This window comes from Poecilia mexicana, unplaced genomic scaffold (assembly GCF_051168715.1).
Source record: "Poecilia mexicana isolate PSO_F unplaced genomic scaffold, ASM5116871v1 scaffold_11, whole genome shotgun sequence".
Taxonomy (NCBI): domain Eukaryota; kingdom Metazoa; phylum Chordata; class Actinopteri; order Cyprinodontiformes; family Poeciliidae; genus Poecilia; species Poecilia mexicana.
Window position 1 is genome coordinate 18,818,236 of NW_028263380.1, and position 24,754 is coordinate 18,842,989.

General features: G+C 37.5%; 1 protein-coding gene across 2 annotated transcripts in view; it reads right to left on the reverse strand.

The window, feature by feature from the left end:
* The window catches only part of osbpl10a (oxysterol binding protein-like 10a), an 89,089-nt gene extending 75,612 nt beyond the window's left edge, over positions 1–13,477 (reverse strand). For both annotated transcript variants that reach the window (XM_088010362.1, XM_088010361.1), the window contains exon 1: positions 12,905–13,477. In XM_088010362.1, the coding sequence (XP_087866488.1) occupies positions 12,905–13,161 (257 nt within the window). In that variant the 5' untranslated portion in view covers positions 13,162–13,477. The remainder of the gene's footprint in view (positions 1–12,904) is intronic.
* Between the last annotated feature and the right edge of the window lie 11,277 nt (positions 13,478–24,754).

Sequence of the window (24,754 nt, forward strand, 5' to 3'; positions counted from 1 at the left end):
AAATGTGACTCTTATATGCATTTTTAATAGAAAATGTATTTAATTTCCAGTTGGCGTTGTTTAACATTTGCATCAAAAAGCATCTTATTTTGTCTCATTATTCCAATAAATCACAACAATAATTAGGCTGTATGGAAAGCTTAGTCAGGACATTTGTTCTCATTAACAGTATCGCTCCTATTTCCTAATGCAATCCCATCGATGCTGCAAGGACTGGCTCGTCAGCAGAATTACATCTTCACTTGTTTGGTGGTTAATTCTCAAAAAATGCTCCTGGGGACAACAGAGCAGAGCGAGGAAGTGAATCACATTCACTGTCGGAGGGCAGAGTCAGAGATTCTTGCTCTGCAGTAAAGTGACTGTCAGGAAATGTATGTACAGTCATCATTTCACCATCTTGTGGTGTGACGAGAAGCTGTTTTCAGAAATATTCAGTCATCTCACTGTGAGCATCCCACTCATGCTTGGGTTTCCTCAGCATCTCCACATTTCCTTCAAACATTTGCTTTTCTACTATGAGCAAGTAATGAACTCTCGGGCTGCCTGAGCTCATTTGTTGAATAAATTACCCTCTTTTTGACTTGCACCACTTTGCTCTATGTCTAACGGTGATTTAATCCATTTGTTTCAAGTAGAGTGCTGCTCAAAGTCAATTTTCCAAAACATCCTGCAGTGAACAAACAACTTCTTATTAAGATCCAAATAATAGGATACAACAGACAAATGGTGTATCCTATTATACACCATTTGTATAATATGGTGTATAATATTACACCATATTATACAATGGTATAATATGGTGTAATATTATACCATTACACCATGGTATAATATGGTGTAATGGTATAAATCGTATACGAGATAAATTGCTACGAGATAAATCGTAGCAATTTATCTCGCTACGATAAATTGCAAAAATATTATTTTCACAGTTATAACAAAGATTTGAAAGAAAAATTGTTTTAGAAATCTATATTTTACAGGGTGCACCGATTTATCTGTGCCGATTTCCTTAATTTTGGGAGACCAGTGATTGACCGATACTTGCATGTGAACCCGATCTGATCTACTTCAACAAAAGTCCAAGAATCAGCCACTGTCCTCTTCTGCTCTACCGTGAGAAAAGTTTGACTGACAGACCAGATTTGAAGTTAACATTAGTCACTCTGTTGCCAAGTCAGTGACTTTCTTGCTATATTTAATGACATTTCAGACAAAAAAAATTGGTATCGGCCAAAATCGGAATCAGCAGGTCAGGATTTTTAAAGATCGGTAATCATGATCAGCCAAAAAAAACTACAATCATCTCTACTACTACCGACCTGCAACTTTTATCTCTGCAGTCTGAGATTTTCTGAGTCTTTTCCTGGGCCTGGGAAACATTGACTACAATGAGATTTGCTTAAATTGAAAACAAAGAAAACACCTGCTACCAACTTTGACTCACTTACTGATAGCTACAGTTCTTTCCAGTACAAAATAACTGAAATCTGAACTTATTCCAATGAATTTCTGCTGTTTTTCCGTCCACAGCGACCTGTGATGCAGTGAATTCCTGGAGTTGGGCGTCAAAAGACAAAACAGACACTAAAATTACCAGGACACTGAGCTAACTCTATAAGTATTCTTCCTTTTATCAACAACAGAGTCTCGCAGGAGAGCTGCATTACCTCACAGCTTTAATCAAAGGAGTGCAGTCCTGAGTGCGTTTGAAACAGAATGATTCATCCTCTGCGTGCTCCCTGTGCTCACGACTACTTAAGAAGGCATAGATTCAGGAACCTCACATTCTGCATGATCAAAGCCTCATTTTCATGTGATGAGATGTTGGAAAAGAGATTGTGAGAGCTACAAATGCTTCTTATTCTTTGATGTGCACACAAGTGATTGGACACCAGCTCACATATAAATAGTAGCAGAAATCCAGATTGTGCATGAAAAGCGCTTTTTAACCAGTGGAAGTTTGAATTTTTACAACATTTAAAATATCTTCCATCGCTCCCTGACTCTGACTGACTGTCTCTGCTTCCTTCCACCGTAAGCAGCTCTCAGCCACAATCCAAATTTTTGCAGTCCGGTTCTGCAGAACAAATCAGCATCAACTACACCCAGAGTCATATAATCACAGTAAGACTGCAGGGATGGAGGTTTATCCTAAAACCGCATTCCAGCTTCCATTATAGCCACAAAACCTCCACCAGGTAAATCCTGACTGACACACAACCGTCGTCGTGTTTACGCTAAAGGAGCTAAAGCTTCACAGGATTCATTATTGTAACTGTTCTGCTTCAACTTCATAACTCTCCTCTAAGGTTTACAACTTATTTTAGTACTTTGGTCATAAATACGATGGTTATAGCAATCGTCCTCTTCTAAATGTTTATATCAGTAACTATGGAAAATTAATAGCTTAATAATAATTATAATACTTTTAATTTCTCGTAAACAAGAGGAGAAAATGCAGAAAGAAAAGGAAAATTAAAATACCAACGTTGAGCCAGTAGATGGTGATGAACATTTACACAACAAAACACAAAAGGACATTCTCCATACTGATAACTTTCCTGAACAATCGGTTATATATTTGACTATTATTGATTATTTTTCTTAATAATTAAACTTTTCAAACACACAAAGTTTAGTTGTAACATTATTTTTAAAAAAATCAAGCCAGACATTAAATAATTGGTAAAAACTGTGCTGTTGCTGTGGCTTTAGCAATATATGTCATTCTTGATTCATTTCTAGTTGAAGTTTTCCTGGATCGGCTGCTTTTCAAACCAAAGTCAGTAGCTTGTGAAGTTCCTACATATTCCAGCTTCCCACATTCTCTTTTGAATATTTTGTTATGCTCTAAATTAAAAATTGTGAGTTGGGAAACCTGTGAATCCCGCAGTATAAATAGGTGGGCGTCCTAACAGCCAAACAAAAGCGATCTGTTGCAGTGCTGCAACCAGCAGCGCCTGCAGCTGTACGGCCTGTGCATTAACTTGAGATTTTCCTTTAAAAAAAAAAAAAGAAATTATAATTATTGTACTTTTTATTGGTTTTCCTAGCTAAAAATGAAGAAGTGCACTTTCAACCCTCACGCAGTTTTAAGAGAGGTCTAATGAACCCTGCATGAACTTTCTATCTTCTATGCGATCCGCCTGCGCTTTTACATGTTTGGTTGTTTTTTCATTCGGGAACTGAAGCGCTGACGCTTCTCCGCTGATCGACCGTGACACCTGCCGCGCTCTTCCCCAGCGTCACGCTAGACTGTTAAATCTAGTCAAAGATTTGTCAAAAAGAGTAGAAATTAAGCAAACATTGTCGCTTCACCTCCTCCTCCTCAGAAGGTCTAAGACACAACACATGAACCTGGGAATCTCCATCCTCCTCCTCTTGTGGATCACATGGGTAGGCTTTGCTTTTCTGTCTTCATTCTTTAAAGAGCGTGTGGCGCATCGTGCGGGAAGCATCGTGAGTCATGTGGATCCTATCTGCTCTTTCTGTGTCATGTGCCTGTGTGATATTTGTGTGGGTTAGGTTTGTGCGATTTATGCGTGTTGGGGATCCGACTGTGTTCGGGTGGATTAGGTGTGATGACAGTTTTGTGAGTTCCCTCCGATAATATCCTGCAGATTTTAACCATTGATATATCAGTGTATTGCACAGCTCTAGTCTGAAAGTTGAAATGAACAAATCATCTTCAAGCAAATGTGCCGTATTATTTACAAATTAATATAAATACAAACTGTTGTTGATCATGTTGTTTTTTACTTTACATACAGCTTGCTTACATTTTACTACTTTAACCCCTGAATTTTACACATGAGAATCAATACATGAACATCTTATGTCAAACACAGGCAAGTAAAAATCTAATAAATTATAATTTATATATGCCTCAGTTGTTTGCACCAACAACAAATCTTATAAGGGAGCTTTCTGAGTGTACTGAGATTCTTTTGTTCTTTCACCTAGAATTAGCACCAGCAACCTGACAGCAGTGTGCACCCAGCAGAGCCTGGCATCTATACCGATTCTGCACAGACATACATCTCCTGCACTACACAACAGCACTTCATGCTAGCAAATGTCCACCTACGCAGTGCAGAATTAGCTCCACTCAGGTCTGCATGCCACATGACACACACACACACAGTGTGTTTCCCTACATGATGCACTCTGAAACGTGACCAACATCTCTAATCCCTCCAAATGAACCTGGGCTCATCTCTCATCTCCTTCACAGGTTTCCACAATTAAATGCTGCAGGCACTTTTAGATATTAGCTGCTTATAGCTTTAAATGCTAAACACCTGGGGACCAGTAGACTGTCCAGATACTGGCCCCCTCTTCTCTAATCTGTTTGGGGAAACATGAGCCTAAAACTGCTGTGACAAGCGCTGTGAAAGCACAACATTTTAACAACCAAGCTTAAGCTCTTTAACATTCAAAGTAAAAAATAAAAACCATGGGATTAAAGCACTACAACGCCTAAATAACATGCGGATATGAAGGAAATAAAACCAGACAAAGGAGACAAAGTAAATGTGATTTTTTTGAGGGCAAAAACTTATAACACCAACACAGCTCTATTTAAAAAGCTCATTAAATCATACATTAACTGAAAACTACGGCTTTTTGGTTGAATTTCAAAAGCTAAAAATCCAAGCCAATTACTACAAAATCTTTAAAATAAAGAAATTACTTAAACAGAACCTGCCTTGCAGCATGAAGTAGGCTAAAACATCACATGCAAACCTGCATACAGTGTAATTACCCGTCTAAAAATTCTCATAGCTTCCTATACTAATAGTTCAAGCACCAAACATAATATAATATACATTAATAAGCACAGAGGAAATCACAGATGCTAACATTTACAGTATTTCTCGTCTCCTCTCTGCACAGTCAAAGCGCCAAGGAAAATAAATGTCAAGCACCATTGTGCCGAGCAGTTTCAAATTTCCAAGTTTTCTTTCAATTATTTTAGATATGCTCTATGAAACGAAATCCTTCAATAGACGAGTTTTCTGCAAATAACGAATCACAAATGGCGCTGCTGCATAAGCCATTCAAACATTTGGCATAAACTGGGGAAGACAGAGCGTCTGCATACCTTAGCATGAGTTTAACAAACAGTATTACTAGTTCACTGCTGAAACATTTCTGTAGTATTGCATGTAGCATTGCTGCATGACGAGCAGTTAGCTGGAGATAATATTACTTATGCTACAATATCAAATGATTAGAAATGTGAACCTGGAACTTTATTTACATCAAGCCATTTATCTTTGTATGTCAAAGAAATGTTACATTTATATTCAATAGTGGAATGGGGGAACGGATTTCTTATAACTGGACTAGATTACTTTTAAAGCCACAGCACTAACAAAAAACCTAGTAATACTTGGTTTGACCTACTATTACACACTGATCATTATTGATTAGTTACATCTAATCAAGTCTTATCTCACATTTCAACCAGTTTAAAATAAAACATTGATTTTTTTCATTGCCCTAAAAAAGGGTAAATTAATCTTAGTCCTTTACACAACACAGAGGTAAACTGGCGCTTCAGGGATTTTAAGAGATAATTTTTCCTGATGTGACTGCGGTTTTTGGTCCAGGAGGTTTGAGACAGTGTTAGCTATTTGTATCCACAGAGTTATTCATCTTGAGGCCACGCCACTGGCGCAGGTGGATGCACTGAAAGAAATCTTTCCCATGAAGCCGGATGATCCCCTTCAGGCTCTTTGAAATTGAGACATGTCAGGTAGGATCACCGCAGAAGAGGAAATCCATCTGTTAAATCCCTTCCTTCACCTTAAAATAACCACAATCCGTCAGGTAAAACACAGTTATAGTTGCTCTAGAATGAATTTTCACAGAACATCGAACCATTTAAATATATTACAGTCATTTCATGTGCGTGGAATAGAAAGTTACCCAGGTATTCTGCATCAAGGTGCAGATCAGTGCATCATCTCCCTGTCAGTTCATAGAGGAACGAGCAGCTTTTCCTGCTCTCCCCCCTCCACCTCTCTGTACCCTTCCCCGCTCACATACGTTGGCATCAAGCCCAGATCATATACAGTTTCATAAAGCCTCAGCTTCCTTCTCTTCCGCAGCACTGCTACAGTACATTGCCACAGTGGGACACTCCGTTATTTCTGTGTGGGAAGGAAAGAACTAATTTTACTGCAAAAATAAAAAATAAAAAAATCACACAGAAGCTGCAGAACGGAAATCCTGCATAATTTATGTTAACTGTTCAGCAAACACTTAACAAAAAAGGGCTTCATTCTCCAAAAAAAAAAAAAAAAAAACACAATGTTCAGATGTTTTATGTCTGGCTCAAAGCTACGTCCACGACGACCAGAGCAGGGATTTTAAATTAAAAAGTCTCGCAGAACTTCTTCTGGAAACTCTGAGTGGTGTAAAGTGAATGAAGCAGCGAGGGAGGGAAGCCATAAAGGATGCATGAGTCACACTACAGCGAACTGCTGTGATCTCCTCTGCTGCTCCAAAGAAATCCTCTGCTTAATTATGAGAGCTGCAGCAATGCCCAAACATCATGCCACCAGACATTCGCTGGATAAGGAAATAAATACCTTTATGTTCTAAACAATTGGAAAAGGCTTTGGCTCAAATAAATGTTTTTACAGCACGACTGAAATGTTTGTTTCTTCTAAAATACCGTCTTTTAAAGTTAAAAGCAGTTGTGATTTCTTTATAAGAGATACTCCATGTGAAAGTATACACACTATTATTAACATCTAAAATGTAAACAAGTACATTATCTCTATCATCAGACAATGTAAATACAGAATCAACAGTTTCATCCTCTGCAGGTGATGGTTTCCATGCATACATGCACCGCGGTTATCCAAGTTCTGACTAGATAATAAATGCAAGAAGGATTAAAACCTGCTCCCAGAAAAGAAACGTACGTCTAATAGTTCAGAGCTGCTGATCATTAAAGAAAAACTAAATAAAACCGTCTGCATTTAAGTCCTTTTGATTCAAGGGAATAATTTGCTTTGTTCTGCAGTTCATTAAGCCTGAAGGTAACAGTTTAAAAGCAGCAAAGAGTGGATGCTTCAGATCAGCAACAATAATCTTTGCTTCATTAAGAGATCTCCATTTATAGGTTCCAAGTGATCCAAAACGGTATTTTTGTGCTTCCATTATCCCTCCACCTAATACACACATTAAAACTCTCTCCATATAAAAACACCTTCAGTACTTTAAAATCAACATCAGTTTCAAAAAGTGTGATGTGAATTTTGAAGTGCTGCAAGAAAAAAACACTGTTGGAAGAAAGAAAGACCTAGGAAGATTCACAAGCCATTTAAAGCTACAGTACGTAATTTCTACAAAAAATATGTTTTTTACATATTCATTACAACTGTCACTGTGTTGTAACAGTTCTGAGCTTCTAATGCCATCTGCAGAAATGCATCACTCCAAAAACAACCTTAGTGCTGTCAATCAGTCTTGTGTACGTGCTGCTCAATGTGTTAAAACTGTTTATCTGCAGCCATCGTAGCCATGCTAACTAGCCTTAGCACTCATATCAGCCTTTGTTGTGGTGAACCAGCTGTAGCATAGCGAGAGGCTGTGAGCAGCACATACATGAGAATGATTGGCAGTGTTAACACCCTTCCCCTGTTGTTTCGTACATACATATAGAGATAAGGCAGAGGAGCTAAATTTTTGTCACACATTATCTCATATTATTCTGTCACAACATTTTGACAGTTTTAACAAATATGTAAAAAAAACATTTTTATAAGTTACATACTGCTGCTTTAAGGTGGAAAGAGTTAAATATAGATGGTGACAGGTGCTCTCTATCCAGTCTGACTAAGCCTGAGGCACTTTAATTAGCAAAATAAGCAGAGATGGTACAGACATCGATCCATTAGGTGCCTATTTACAGCCGTCATTAGACCAGGGTACACTCTGTACAGGTCACCACTCCATCACAGGCCAACACAGAGACACACAGGACACAATGCCATGTATGAGCACAATCATAAGAACAACTTCGAGTATTCAACTGATGAAAAGGTTTTTAAGGACTTTGGGAGTACCAGGAGAGAACCCACGCATGAACAAAGAGAACGTTTAAACTCCATGTACAAAGATTCAAACCCAGGACTTTTTTGATAGAAAGCAAAAGAGCCGCAAACTGGACCACCTGCGGATAGACCCCAAAAATAAAAGCATAAACTCAAGTGGGGTTGAATAGAAATGCATGGACACTCTGTATTATTGTTGTTTTGACACTATTTTAAACTGATACAATGGTAATGACATAATAATGCAAGAAGACATTCTTAAATGTCAATAAACTTTAAATTCTAATGAGAATTTTTAAGACTAGAACTGGAAGACATTTTAAATATCCAAAGTAAACAGAAAAAAAAACAAATAAAATGAATTATGAAATCTCTGTAGACAAAACTGTCATTCAAAAATTGGGCTAATTGAGACCAAAACACCAGACTGTCATCCAGAAAAGAGGAAAACGATAAATCACGCAAATGGAAATGATTGAGTTTGTTTTAATTTGTCATATGATTAATTGATTTCTTACTTTTTGCGACAAATATAGATTTTGAATTTGTGTTGGCCCATCTTATAAGATCCGCATTAACTAAATGTAAAAGTTTTAAATGAATTAAACTTCTTTCCAGGGCACAAAATCACAAAACAACGTTAGCAAAGATTATTGTAAGAAGTTTGTTATGAGTTTTGATCAAAATATCACTGCGATATTCACAAACGCTGCGTTATATTAATCAATCTTTGACGTTTTGAACTGACTTTTTAAATGGGGTTAACGCTCATCTTTGCCTCTTGCAGCAGGCCGGCAGCCTCCCACTTCACCCACCTTGGCATCCAGCAGAGAGACAATAATTCCTCCTGAAAGCTGCCCAGCTGTCTCTGACACAGCAGAGCAGCCACAGTCGTTTCATCGTAATCAGGGCAAAACTCGGCAGGTTGAGGTCAAACAGTGGACAGAATGAGGCGGAGAAGCCAGCCAACTCAACTTTCACTTTAAAAAGCAATGCCTTTTAGTTTCTGCAAAAATAATTCACTGAATTGGTTTTTGCAGAAAACAGCCTAAAACAGAGAACCAGATGGAGTTGATCATTTTAACTTACAAATAAATAAAGCTACAGCGCAGGCAATACTTTGGCACTGAGATAAAAATGTGCTAATCTACATTTTGAACACATTTATAAAGTAAGTGGAAATTTTATGTGGAGAATTTAATTTAAATTTGAATTAACTTAATGCTTGAGCTACATTGATTATATAGAGACTATTGGGCATAAAAGTAATGATACCACTGATTATTTTGTTTAAAAAAATGAGTTTCTAAGCACAACCTACATCTATACATGGAATTTATGTAAAAAATGGTAGTGGCTCTGTTATGCTCTGGGCCTGCAATTACATAGCACAATGTAAAACATCTGAAGTTGAATTAACTTGAAAATGAAAGTCCACCTCCTACCTTGAAAATACAATTTAAGTCAGCAAGAAAATTGTTTTGGTTTTAACTCAGAAATTTAAGTTGATGAAGTTGATTCATCAACAAAAAAAAAACAAGTTTTCTAAACATTGTTTTTATGTTCATTAATCTTGAATTATGAGTTTTAACTTAATGCTGCAAACCAAATAATTATTTCATAATATGCAAGAAAAAACTGCCCTCACCTAGTTTTAGAGCACACCTTTTCACTCATGTTATCAAGTTAAGCTACTTATTTTACTTTAGAATAAATTAAATTCTTGTTTGAAATTGCATGAATAAAATTTCTGATCTGATAATTAATTTTATTAAACGTCAGAATGAATTCTGCTCAGAAACATTTAGTGTGAACAGGACATGATCCTCAAGCTTTAAAATAAACATTTGTCTTAATCAAACACAAGAGTCAGGACACAAAAACATGCCGCTAAGCATTCTGGGAAATAGTTCCCACTCCTGTCTTTTTTGTCTTTCAGTTCTTTAAGTGCTAACCTAAAAACTCTCGTTTATTCAACTATTGGAGGTTTGACAAAATTAATCAAAAGTTAACACAACTTACTACTTTCAGTTCATCTTTCGCAAACTCACACGTTTAGGTGGATATTGGGGCAAATAACTTCTCCAAGTTTGAAAACCGGTTAGACTGTCGTCTGGCTGAAACGTTTCTGATTAAAGTCTTCAAAACAATATTAATGTCGCACCATTTCTGTAGTTTAAACTCCTTTTAACATGCAGTTGCTAGCATGTTATGTGTTGCAAGTGTCCAGTCAGAACAACCAACAGAAAATTGCAGAGAATCATAGCTTGACTACAAAAATGCTCCTTTAAATGCAGCAAGCAAGCGAAAACCTCTGAGGGTTTGCATGTGTTGCTGTGAGAACACGAAATAACCAATGTTTTGCAGAATAAGCGAGATGTACTCAAACTAAATTTATCTAGTGGCTTTTATGCATTTCTGCATAGATAAAGCAGCACTGTGTCCCTCTATTTAAAAGAAAAATAACACATTTGAACACTTTCTGTTTTAATGCACTTCTAAAGAGAAACACCTCTGGCATTTTAAATAAATTAGAGTCAGCATTTCATTGTTTCCTGACAGTTTTTGGCATGAACACAACTTCCTTGGTGAGATTGTGGTGAATCATTATCTTGGTGGCAACTTATCTGGATACTAGCTGCTGCCTGCAGGAGCCTGGAGCAGCAGTGGGAACTTAAACTTGACAGTGCATACCTACCAGGTTTGATCATTAGAAGTTGAAGCAAGACTGGCATCCCGCCATGACTACAATCTAATCATGTTCCCTGTAGCTGGCAGCTCCCTGGCTGCTATCTGCATGGGGTCTCGCCACCACTCTGGCTCTAGCATAAAAGGCTCTCACCAAGAAGCAGAAACAAACAATTCACCAGCTCCAGATAGAAAAGAGGGGGTTTATCTAAAAATACCGTCACCCAAAACAAAGTAGGGCTAACTTTTTAAGAGAATATCAAACTTAAACCGTTTATCAGTACAGGTTAGGTTTTGTTTTTTGTTTGTTTGTTTACATGAAGGAGCTTCAACTATTTTGTTCTATTGAGACATTAATTCAAGTTCTTCTTTGGCTTCTTTTTGCAAAACAGATGATTATTTACCCTGTGAGATAAGTGCTTGGTGACGGCTGAGAGTGCGTTTGTTCCTGTTTACGGGAAAGTTTCCTGCCATTACGCATATTCTACCCGTCTCTATCGGACCCATTATTACTTATTGATGCTTCTTCTCTTGCTTGCAAATGTAGAAATATAAAGTGAAGGCTCATGTCCTGACCATCAAACCCTGTAGAAAATAAATGCAAAGGCTGCTGCAGGCAGGAAGTGAGACTAGCAGCGGGTTTGTGTGTAAAGCAGAGATGAATAAAGTCAGACTTTACATCCTTTATCGCTTCTATTTGTTCCTTCTCTGACCATTATACCGGTAATTAAAGCCAAAGTAATGGCAAAGGCCATTTAGTAGCAATTTTTTTGAAAACTTTGTAAGCTAACAAATTTAAACAGAATTTAAAAAGATCACCAGCGATCTCATGGTGCGTTAAAGATGGTCGTAACTAAAAGCAAAGTCTTCAGCTGCTGTTGCTGTTTTCAATGTTATGTTAGTCTAAACATGAGAATACTTAATACTTAAGGAGTTGGTGAAAATGACATTTCAAGGCTTTCTCAGGTGTTTAGGAAATCAATAGCAGAATAAATCAGAAAGTAACTCAGATCTTTTCCTAATGTGTTGTGTGTTTCTACCCTTCAAAACAAAAGACTCAAGTTGTTTTCTGACAACTACAGCAATACTAAGGAAAATGTGTGGCTCAGCCGAAATCTGACACCACTGACTACAGCTGGTGTGAGCAAAAAGAGGGAGATGTTGCCATGGAATCACAAAACCTTTATGCCTATTGGTACATGACTATACTTTGTAAGAACAAAAATAATTGATGAATAAATCTGAAATATAATTTCTCATGCATTCAAGAAAGGCGTAAGGAAAATCAGGGTTGACCATCGTCAGCATCACCTTAACAATATTTAGTAACAATATTATAACGACACTTTCTTGACATCATCCTGGTCTAATTTATACACTTGAGAACTAAACATGGAACTAGTTTTTGTTTAAGGGAAGAAACACGACTTACTAGTTCCTGACAAATAAACTGATGGTGGAAGCACAGAAACCTCTCACATTTCAGGCCCTTAGTAAACATGAAATAGCAGATTTTCTATCTAATCTGTGGTTGTCAGGGAAACATAAGTGAGGAAATAAAACCTAAGTTTCCCGCTTGTTTTCACACTCAAACTGTTCAAGGTCACAGAGCGAACGACTTCTTACACTACTGAAAAACAGGTTACTAGTTCCCGTTTTAAAAGTTTAAACGCAACAGACTTGATAACACTTCATGACTAACACAGAAACTGTGGCAGTAAAACTGTTTGAGCAAAGTCATTTTTGCTAATTATGCTGAGGCCATTTCCTCTCATTTGCTGGATAGTCTCGCAATTAGTTAAACTTTGTTAGAGAGGATTTTATCACCTCAAGACAGACCAGAAAGTTAAGTGAAAGCAAAGTTAGTGTTTAGGACTTTTTCATAAGAAATCAACTTTGCTGTTTAAGTCTTCTAAAAAAGGATGTTTTTTTTTTTTGTTTTTTTTTAAGCTTTCAGACTGACAGTCCGTTAGAAATGGTTCTGCCTGTGAATGCCTGGGCTCTCCTCTAAAGCCCTCCTCCATGTCACAGTGACGTGGTGGGCAGAAAGTGCAACGTGGACGGAGCAAATAACAACACGAAGCATGAACCGAGAGTGATCCAGTGTCCACCTCCGCCCCCAGCCTCGTCCGTGCGCCTACCTGTTCTGCCAGCCTTGGATCAGGTTGGTGTATTTGCTCAGCACTCCTTCCAGCTGCCTCCTCCGCGCATGCAGCTGCTGCTGCTGCTGCAGACTCACGCCGCTGCTCTGCACCGTCCCCCGGCCGCCTCCAGCCCCAGCCGAGCCTCCCAGAGAACCGGAACCGGGGCTGTGCGAGCCGCTCCGACTTGCGGGCTTCCTGGGCGACGACGCGGAGTTGGTTCTGTTGGTCCCGGGACTGCAGAGCGTCTTTTCCATCCTGGCTTCGGGACTACAGAAAGCTGGTGGAGGAGAGGTGAAAGAGGAGGAGGAGGAGAAGGGGGAGGATGGGGATGGAGCCGACGCAGCAGCCTGTAGTGGAGGGATTTCAGCAGAGCATGTGGTAAACAGAGCGACGAGTGTCCGCTGAGCTGAAGCAGAGGCAGTGGATGTTCATCAGCTGGTTGAAGCGTCCCTCGATGCGACGGGAAGCTGACATAATCCTCGGTGTGTTGAAGCCGTGCTCTCTCCTCTGCAGCAATGTGCGCTGTGCCAAAGTGTTTCTGCTCCAGCGTTTTTCCTGCTGGGAAGGAGAGCAGCGCGCAGACACTCCCACTCCACACTGAGGACCGGCCCCCGGATGTTGCAATGCAATGCAAAAAAAAAAAAAAAAAAAAGGCAGGAAAACCCTGAGATGAGTCACGTTTTGCACCGAAACTCAGCAGTGTGTTGTCACAGCTGCAGGACCAGCACATACCAGGAAGAATAGCAAATTATACTATGATGCATGTGAAATATCAATCCTATCAAGAGGAAAACCGATTAAGATATGCCTTACCTAATAAAATGTTGAGTTTTCTTCATGAAAAAATCATGGACCCACTCAGTAACACATGTACACATGCAAAAAATAGAATATTGTGAAAAATCTCAACAGTATCTGTCACTTATTTCAAAAAGTGAAACGTAAATATGCACAGAATAAATATTTCCATCCTTTATTGCAGTTTTGTTTATCAATAAAATAAATAGTTACATTTACGCCGTTACATTTACTTTAGTAACTATTAGGGAAAAAATACTTTGGGGAGTATTTACTACACCGTACTTTTTACTTTTACTTGAATAATTTTATTATGAAGTATCACTACTTTTGTTGAGTAAAATTTTTTAATACTCAACCGACTGTGAGCAACTGAATGGAGAGAAAACTTGTTTTTACCAAAAAATTAACAAGACACAGACAAACACCTGCAGTTTTTTTCTTTTTAAGTTTCATCACATATATATTGAAATAATATATGAATTATTTTTATTTTAGTATTTAAAATACCAACATTTTCACATAATAATAGTTTGGTCATTCTTTTGATGTCATTGACAAAAATTAAATGACTGAAGTTTTGATCAGTTACTCTTGAGTAATCTTTACACCAAATACTTGAGTATTTTTTATTGGAAAGCTACTTTTTACTTTTACTTGAGTAAAAATATGCTACTCTTCCTTCAGTGTGATTTTTGGGTACTCTGTCCAATCAAATTATGTTTTTATTCCACTTTCCTTTGTGTCAAGACAAATATGGGTCTGTATTCTGCCTTGCCAGTAACAATTTTGTTGAACCATTTCCTGAGTTATGAACATTAAACATCTGCCTCACTTGAAAGCCATATTTTCTTATATTTCCAATCGTCAAGTTTGGCTAAAACATGGAATTTCCTCCCGCTAAATCTACTAATACCACCTTAAAGGTTGGATTTTGTCAAAATTTTACATTGTGAGACTACGACACCACAGTAATGAATTAATTTCCCCTGCATCAATGAAACTCTAAAAGCCTCGTCCTCCAGGTATCAACCTGCGCTCGTCCCCACTGGCACAGTCATGGCCATGACAACCAGAATAAAAAGGTCATGCTAATGAGAGCCGGACAGAGAAGCATCGCAGGCTCTCGGAAAACTGCAGGCATTGTGTTGAGAAATCGAAGGCATACCTAATGAAGCTCTGCAGGACTCTTAGATAGACGGATAGATTCTGCTGTGCATCGGCGGACACAGTCACAGAGATCAATAAAACTGAGTAAAAATAATAAAAAAAACCACATCTCTGCAGGCAACTGAGAGTCAATGGTTGTTAAAAGCTTGAGCTTGGAGTCAGGCTGGAGTCAGCTGCATTTCATTATAAGAGCGCATTGTCCCGTGGTAAATTAAAAGCTTTCACTATTATACAAGCACATGCTTCCTGAAAACCTTTTCAATCTTCATTTTTGGCTTCTGTAGCGTTCGCTTTCTGAGGTCATCAGAGATTATTATTCATGTTCCTCCACACCATCTGGATGTCAGTGTCTTTCCTTCAAGAAAGTCTCTTTTCCTTATATTTAGTTAAAATATACATTTACTTTGCACACACTCTGCTACCTTAATAAAATAACACAGAAAACTCTTTCTTAGTGCTGAAACTCAAGCACAGTGAGCATAAAGCCCACTGGTGGTGGCAGCTCATGATCGCAAGTCAATGTCAGTTTATTTATAAAGCACTTTAACTAGGGGTGCACCAATTTATCAGCCAGCCGATTTCCTTAATTTTGAGAGATTGTGATCGGCCGATACTTACATATGAAGCTGATCTCATTCACAGATCTTTTCTACGTCTACAAAGGTCCAAAACTCAACCACTTCCTCATCTGCTCTGCTGTGAGAAAGCTTTGACTGGCCCACCAGGTCATGTTTGCACACTTGCAGTTAACAATAGTCCCCTCACTGTTGCCATTTCAGTGACTTTCTTGTTATATTTAGCGACATTTCAGACAAAAAAAATTGGTATCGGCCAAAATCGGAATCAGCGGGTAAGGCTTCGGTAATCAGCGATCGGCCAAAAGCTGTAATCAGTGCAGCCCAAACTTTAACAGACAGCTTGTGATTGTATCAAAGTGCTTTATGTTAATCACTAAACCCCAGTAAGATAAGACTCACAGCAATAAAACATGGCAACTGAAACATATAAGATGGAGCTGAGGCTAAAATCTTAAACAGTTTCCAATACTAGTGAGTTTTAATCTTCAGTTGTTAGAAAGCTGAAGTTGAAGAAGGATCACAGAGAGTCCAAGAAGAATCCCAAATCAGCAAACCAGCTTCACCTGAAGAGGACTGAATCTTCGGTCAGGCGACCCGAACAGCCGCTCTGGACAACAGACATCCTCACAATCTGATAGACCTGAAAACCTTTTGTGAGACAGAGGAGACATTCATCGACATGCTGACATGTTGGATGTTCATAGACATCAACCAAAGACCCAAATGAATCAAAATGTGTTTCTGGTGTTAGGGTGTGCACCAATTTATTACAACTTTTTTTGCTGTTTTCATTTTTTCTCTAAATAGATGACATATAATTGTATGTTTTCCAGTTGAGTCATGCAGGATAGTTGCATGAAAAGCTTTTAAATCATTTGTGATTTTCTTTTTTTTACATTTTAACAGGAATGTGTCCTGTAGAGATTTATTGCATTTCATTGGATTTGGACTTGCAGTGTTCAAGCGTTTTTGGTTTTTCAAGAATAAACAAAATGGAATGAAGAAATATAACTTGCTCAATCATTTCTGCCCCTATTTTTCTACATTACTTCTACTTTCATGGGAAAACTGCACTCTGGATAGCATTTAACTGGCCTAATGTGAGGAAAAACTGTTACTCTGCAGTCAAAATGTATATATCTTAAAGTCAAAAGAAAGAAGTCAAAGCCATAAAATGCACAGAATCTACTTGAGAAGAAAGTTTTGGCAAGAATTCAATGGTGCTGTCAGAAATCTGTGTGCTTATTAATCTCCTCCCAGCAGCAAGAACATCCTGGGTCATTAAATAAAGGACATCCTTAGACTCTGACAACTTCATTCATCAAACAACAAGGCTGCTGAACCAGTTTTAGATGTATTTTCACATGTATAGAGCTTCCTGCTGATCAGACATCATCTGCACAAAGTGAGAATGTGAGCATTCAAACTGGAAAGTTTGTTCTGGTCTCACTTTAGAGTCCCGCTAACCTGACGCCTGGTTTTCCTAAACATGTACAGAGTTAACTGGAATGAGGTCCCATGTTTGTTTTTAAAGACTTACAATAACAAATACCTTGTAATAATTATATTACTTTACGTTTCCGATGCATTTGAGTAAAGCCACAAGAAACTGTTTTCTGTTAAATCATCCCTCTTTTCTTGTCTCCTCATCTTTATCATTTTTTAACCTTCATTTTCTCTCCCCTCCATGACGTTAAATATTTAAGTCAAGCTTCTTTAAAACAGCCGTGGCATCCTCGTCATGACTTTGCTGAACAGGAACATGCTGCTTTGAGACTCTGAGGAGTTTGTCCTCGAAGCAGACCTCTAAAACATGAATGAGTTCATCCCCAGCTCTTTGACTCGGTACGCGTCCGATCTCCTCCTGCTTCAGATTTATGTTGGCCGAGGCCGACCCTCATCTTCCTCCTCCGCCTGTCTGCTCTGCAGCGATTACAGAAGAGGAAGATCCAACATGAACGTGAGCTCTTTCAGGTGGCACCTCTTCAAGTTCTTTCTCTTTTTGACTCTAAAGATAATTTATTCACTGTAGTATTCAATAAATTGGAATATGCGTTTCAATTAAAGTCATTTGTCAGACTAAAAGTACTTTTTAAAAATAGCCTTTAAGCAATAAATGTGGGTTCTCTTCCACATTTTGATTATGTTCTTGTTGATTATTTATATTCTATAGATCTTGCCATATTAGTTAAATCTGTTGTTTTTAGTTTCTAAGTTTATTATTGTGTTTGTGTGTTTGAATTTATTTCTCTTAGGTCTGTGTTAGTTTGCAGTTCCATTCTTTGTCTTACACTGCAAAAACACAAAGCTTTACCATTTTATGTGTAGTATAAATATCTTAGTACACTTAAAATAAGACAAAACAAACTTATAAGTAACTTTTCAGCAAGATATGGGAGCTTGTTTAAAGTAAATCATTTTTTAATATAGATTTTAAAAAGTATTAGTTCTACTAGCATTAAATTCACTTATAATACGCCTTTTTCCCATGTTATAATTCCTTATTAATATTAAGGAATTATTTACTTAAAGCAAGCTAAAGTTACTTGTAGCTTAGTGTTGTCTTATTTCAGTTGTTCTAAGATATTTGTGCTAGAAACTAAACAAAACTAGTTGGTGAGACTTTATGTTTGTTCAGTGTAATTACTTCCTGTTTTCTTCGTAACTCCATCATGGAGTGTAAGAGTAAATAAATTGTAAAAAATATTTTCACAAATTATGTGAAAGCCTTTATTTCTTGATTAAGCAGTTCTACTCGTTAGTCTATTACATAAACTACTGTGTGAGGTTAAAGGCATATTTAATAGTGTAACAGGGATTCTAAGTGTTAATCAGAGGAAAGGAAAGATTTTGGTTTAAAGATGAACATCTCCTCGCTCTGATGCTTTGATTTTCCCATCATGCTTCACCTTCCTTCACCTCAAAGCCTGAAAAGTGTGACAAAGAGTTGTGCTAATTGATTAAATCTGTCAGACCTCTCATTGTAACTCTGCACACGTTCCTGAAAAAGGTCACTTGGAGAACTTCCGAAGAAGAAGAAGAGGAGAAGGAGGATTTGTCCCGAAGCAGCCGTCAGAATCTGAATAAGCACTGTTGTATGTTATCTGCAGCTTATCAGCTCTTGGCTGTGTAAGCTTGTCTGTCCTCGTTTCAGCTGCACTGCCAATCACTTTGTGTGCTGAAACACGTAATCAGGGAGAAGCCAAAACAAACCTAGATAATAATTCACAGAGAAACACACTTCAGCCTTGGACCGTTTCTGTGTCCTATTAAAAAAACGCAGGAGCAGATTAATATGTTACTCCCCCTAATTGTTCCAGGCGGCTGTGGAGATGACCACAACGGCCTTTGTTTTGGTAACGTTTTATCTGCTCTTTGGAGACTCTGCAGTCCACCCGAGCTTATCTCATGTGTAAATAAGCTCCGGCTCTGCGTTCGCTGTGGTTTCACACCAAGGCGATCTTAACGTTGTGATCCCAGGTCACGCAGGGCAGGGCTCCGTCTGAGCATTTAACGTTCGTAGGAAAGGTGTAACACGGTCTCAGTGCGTGCTGTCATGTTTTACAAAGACCAGAAACCTCGCCTGTAAACACCTCATAGAGCTATTGACCCAGTTTGCTGACGAGGTCAATTCACTCCACGGTGAGTGTGTGTTTGTCTTTGTTTATGTCGCCCATTTAGGACTTTTTCTAGCAGATTTAGTGACTTTCTGAAGGCCAGTGGATCTGTAATAGGGAGCAAGGCAGACTTAATAAACATGTTTGTGGTAAAGGTTTAGAGGTAAAGTGTTAATTAAATTAGGTGAAGTTTAGAGTTTATTATGATAATAGGAAGGATTATGGTAAATGTAAGGCGAAAGCATAAATGAATGGAAGCCAATATAAAGTCCTAAAATGGGTCAGTTACAAACTTGTATTGTGTGTGTGTTTGTAGGTTTGTGTGTGTGTGCGTGTGTGTGTGTGTGTGTGTGTGGGGGGGGGGAATTTCTTGGTTTTGTGCCAGTGAGTAAATATTTGACTCTACTGTTCACCTCAGTTTACTTTCCATTACATGTGAGAAAAAGGGCTTTAAAAATAATTCACACTCCTTAAATCTATTCATCTCATTTCATCACAGCTACAAACTTCTGCACATTTTAGAGGGACTTTATGTGATGGAACAAAGCAAAGCAGTGCACGAATTGTGAAGGGAGGGAAAGTAAATTCATGGTTTTCAAATTTGAAAAGTGCGGCGTGCACCTGTGTCCGTTTTCTCTGAGTCAATACTTAGTAGGTTTTCTGAGATGTGCCACTAATAGAGTTATGAAAACATGAAGCTGAAACCAGATTAAAAGTAAAAATAAAATTCTTTCATTAGCTCAGAGATTTTTTACCTACTGTTTTGTTCTGGCTTTGATCTTAGTTTAATGGTTTCAACATTTTTGAAGCAAGGATGAGACCGACATGGTGTAAATATTTATTAAATAAAGTTGTTTATTGAGTGATTTCTCAGATATTTACATAAAAGCTTTTTCTTTTTATTTAGGGTTCCCGGTAAATTAATAAATATCCTCAACACATGTGGTAGTCCTTACGTTTCCCTAGAAATTAAAATTTTTCTGCTTTGCAGAATAGCTTGATCTGAATGAGACCAGATAAAGAAGGTCTGAACAGCAGTTTTAAAACCTTATGACTCAGCCATTCAAATGTACAAGTTTGCGTTTATCTAATCAGACCTGCTGTAGCTCTGGTTCTGTGTTTACAGCTGAACCTTTGCACCAAATCAAATCTGTTCCAGATTCATCAGGTTTCCTTCCAGGACTGTGTTTTATTTACCGGCATCTCCTCATCAACTCCAACCAGCACCGCAGCCCAAATGAGGAAAAGCATCACTGCAGCATGATGCTGCCACTGCCATGTTTCATCATAAGACTGTAGTGTTCAAAATGATCTGCTCTGTGTGCAAAAAAGTTTCAAATGACCAGAGGATTTTCTTAGACTTACTTGCTGTGTTTTTAGGGGGTTGTGTCATGACAAAAATGTGTTTTTCATACTTTCCTAAGGCACTGCAGATGATAATAAAGTAAATCAACTGAAGTTAGAACTATTTCACAGAGTTAAAATCAATCAAAGTAGTGGAAAATGAACTAAAGACCCAAATGCAGCCTCAGCTCCACACACAGCGGGTGTCAGTCTTTTACTGAAAAGACAAACTACATTTAATCATTACTGCCTTTTACAGTGCCAGTAAGCCACAGGATTTCACAAGAATGTTGTAAAAGAAAACTGAGAACCAGGGACTTCATGTTCTCGGGCAGTTAAATTACAAACAAGGAGCAGGTGAGAGCAACATAACCACAACAGAACAAACTAAAATCACAAAACAAGCAAAAGATCTGAAACCTAACACAAATAATGTTACAAACATCACAATCAAACCCTGGCTCCCTCACATTTATCAGTTCCTAACTGCCTTTTTTTTTCATGATAACATCCACTCGTGTCCTTGAACGCCCTCGATGCAACTCTTCACTGTTTTTAATTTATTTAGCTCTGATCTCAATATACTAATTAGCTCAACGCCCACCTCCATGCTCCCCAGCTGCAGCTGCTCTTCTTCCACTCCAAACCTCTCCATATTGACTACGTTATGTATAAGGAGTTACTATTATTAGAGAAGCTGGCCCATGTTGCCACTTTTGACAAATGTTGATCAAATGTTGTGAGCTTAGACATGTTACCTTCACAACCCTCATAAGAGTAATAAACTCTGCTTCATGATTTCGCAAATGAACAAGTGGATGAAGCTGAAATTCACCTGGGAGAAATGGATGGATGGATGGATGGATGGATGGATGGATGGATGGATGGATGGATGGATGGATGGATGGATGGATGGATGGATGGATGGATGGATGGATGGATGGATGGATGGATGGATGGATGGATGGATGGATGGATGGATGGATGGATGGATGGATGGATGGATCTTTAACGCCATACCCTTTGAGGATTAATATTCTGATCAATCAATCAAGTTGATTTGCAAACCACCTTTCAGCAACAAGGCAGTTCAAAGTGCTTTACATCATAAAAACACAAAAATACAAAGTCATAGAACAACAACTGTTTGTTTTAGTATTTCAGTTATTTTCCATTGTAATGCAGCAGCAGTGGGACATACAGTGGTGCCTTTTTCTCTTCTTGTACTACATTCAACTAAATCTTCCTGAACCAGACCATATCTACAACACGGCTTAATGAAACTGGTAAATTCTTACTGCAGGACGGCCATCTCTTCCAAAGTCCTTGCAATTCCCTTTACAGCCTCCCCTAAAATCCCATAACCTTTTTGTTGCGGTTATGAAGAGGTCTTATGTTTTTTTACTACCGTCAAGCTGCCACTGCAGTGTTTAAAAAGACTATCGACTGACAGAGCTAAAGGTCATGAAAGTCATTAGACTAATAAACCCACCATCTGGGACTGTTTTCCTTTTAAAGTCTCCTCAGATGAGCCAGAGCACAAAAGGTGGACGATGACAAGAGACGCCAGTGACAGACTTTAAGCTGAAATGTCACTAAAACTCTCCACGGGTTCAATTATTGCTCAATTGGACCCCAATTAGTGTTCTGACTTGACACTTGCGTTCGTCTGAGGAGCCTTAGGCTGGAAACTTAAAGTGAGGAGATAACAGGTAATGGCTCCAATTTATTCCTGATGTTTCACTTGAACACTCCAGAAAGATAAATATGGAGGACGGTTATCCCCTCGAAGCAGAGGGGAGAATATTCTGATTCTCCTCTGGATTATCATTCCTCTGTTCCCTATTGTGTCATCTCTAACTGGTTTTATGAAAAATATAAAAACAGAAACCAGATAAAAACTATGAGAATTAAATCCTTTCAGTAGCTCAGCTTTGTCATTCTGGCTTTGGTCTCATTATAATAGCTGCACTATTTTTAACAGCCTGACATAAGCGCACAATTAAAGCAATGATGATGCCAATGTGGAGTATTGACTGTCTAATTAAGGTTTTATTGAGCTTTAATTAGTTATTAGCTGTTAATCTGACATAAAGCTTTATTAATTAACTAACTGATGGCTGCTTCTTACATACCAGCTACAAGAATAGACAATATTTCATCAAATATATAATAAATTATGGATTCATAAATAAAATGTATCAAATTTATTTATGATTTATAAATATCCACTAGAAGATTGTGGTGGTTCCTTGCATGCGTCTCTACAGCACTCTAGAGACATCTACTGGTTAGAAAAGAAAAATCTTGACCAAAGTATCTGAAGAGGTTACAGAGGAAACCTTAAGGCTTTCAAAATGATCAAAAAGTCAGTTTCAGCAATGAAAATGTCTAAAAACTATAATGTTTACATGTTATAAATACAGCAGAAAAAAAACTGAGTGTATTTCTGTGCAGTGAAGTTTCTACTGGGAAGAATCACATGATGTGTTTCTGGCAATTAAAGGAAAATTGGCTTTCACCTTTAATATAAAAGCAAATAAAAACAGTTTATATTCTAACTTAAAAATATCAAATGGTTCAAGTTAAGATAAACTTCATTTCAGGTGCTAATGTTGCTACTATCAGGGCACCAAAGAAAACATAAATAAAATAATAGATAATTGTTTGCTTGGTCTTTATTCACATTGTATGAAACTGAATGGGTGTTAACAGTTTTTTTTATCATACCAGATTATTTGAAAATGACTCACAGGGTTGTGAAAATATTTTTCTGTTTTGAGGTTTTGTTGCAAGAAATGATTTTTTTTTAATCAAAGAGAACTAAAAACACCGTCTGAAGCCAAACTCAACCTCAGCAGTTCTTATTCTCACGTCTGCCTGATTTTACAAAAGTGTGAAATCAAGGACTTAGATAGAAAAACATTTTTATCCCTGCAGCATTTATATACTGCAGCTTTAAGAGAAACAAATGAAAACCCACTGAAGACGAATCCACTCCTAAATTAAAGATAACATTTAATATGGACTGAAGAAAGAAGTGGTTCAAAGTCTTCTTTTAATATAAAAGTATATTTTTTTATTTAATTTGATGATCCAGGTCACATGATCCAAGCCCTTTGACGTTCTCATACACTGTAAAACATTTCACCTGCATTTAGTTGTGTCTACTATCTTCTGCTCTTTAGGTCAAATAAATTTAGTGACTTTCAGATTTTGAACCTAAATGAGTTTGTCAAAGATAAACTTACAGAAGTAAGTTGTGTTAACTTTATATTAAGAGTTGAATTAAGTGGAGTTTTTACTTTAAAAAACTGAAATAAGAAAGAGACAGGAGTGGGAGCTATTTCCCAGAATGCTTAGCGGCTTGTTCTTGTATCCTGAGATGGAAGTGCGTTACATTGATCTGACTCTCGTGTTATTAAGACAAATGTTAATTTTAAGTATGCGGATAATGTCCTGTTCATACTTAAAGTTTTAGAGCAGAATTTATTGTGATGTTTAATAAAATTCATCAGAAATTTTGTTCATGAAATTTGAAACAAGAATTTAAATTATTCTAAAGTAAAATAAGTAGATATTTGAGAAATGTGTGCTTTTTATTTTTTTCTTGCAAATTTTAAATTAATTATTTGGTTTAAATTGCTGCATTAAGTTAAAACTCACAATTCAAGATTCATGAACTTAAAAACAATGCTTAGACAACTTGTCTTTCGTTGAATCAACTTCATGAACTTTAATTCCTGAGTTAAAACCAAAACAATTTTCTTGTTGGCTTAAATTTAATCTTCAAGTTAAACCAACTTTAAATATTTTACAGTGTAGTCAGTGATGATTTGAAGTCATACCATCCGCAAGTCTTGGTCCAGTGTGTTTTATGAGGTTAAAAGTCACTTCAACCATTAATAAACACCATGTGAGATTCTAGCAATCCAAAAATTTAAATAAATAAATAAAAACTGAATGTTGGGTTTTATAATTAGAAGAATAAACATGAGAAATTAATTGATTTTTGAGTCCTTCATCCTGCATCCGTTGAGATGATTCTAGTGAGTCCCAAGGAGTTTCAAAGGTCAGATTAGAAATATCCATCAGTTTCTGGATCAGCCATTTAGTGTATTTCCATTTAAAAAGGAGAACTGCTAATCAGATGCCTAAACACGCGCTCTCTGCAATTAATCTATGCAGTATACATTTCACTTATTGAATACAAAACCTGTTATAAATCAACTATTTAATGACATTTTAATCTATTGAGATGTATGTCTTTTACAATGTCCCCTTCACTCCTCTGTCCAGCTGCAGACTACCAGATGTTCTGATTACTCGTGTCTTTATTA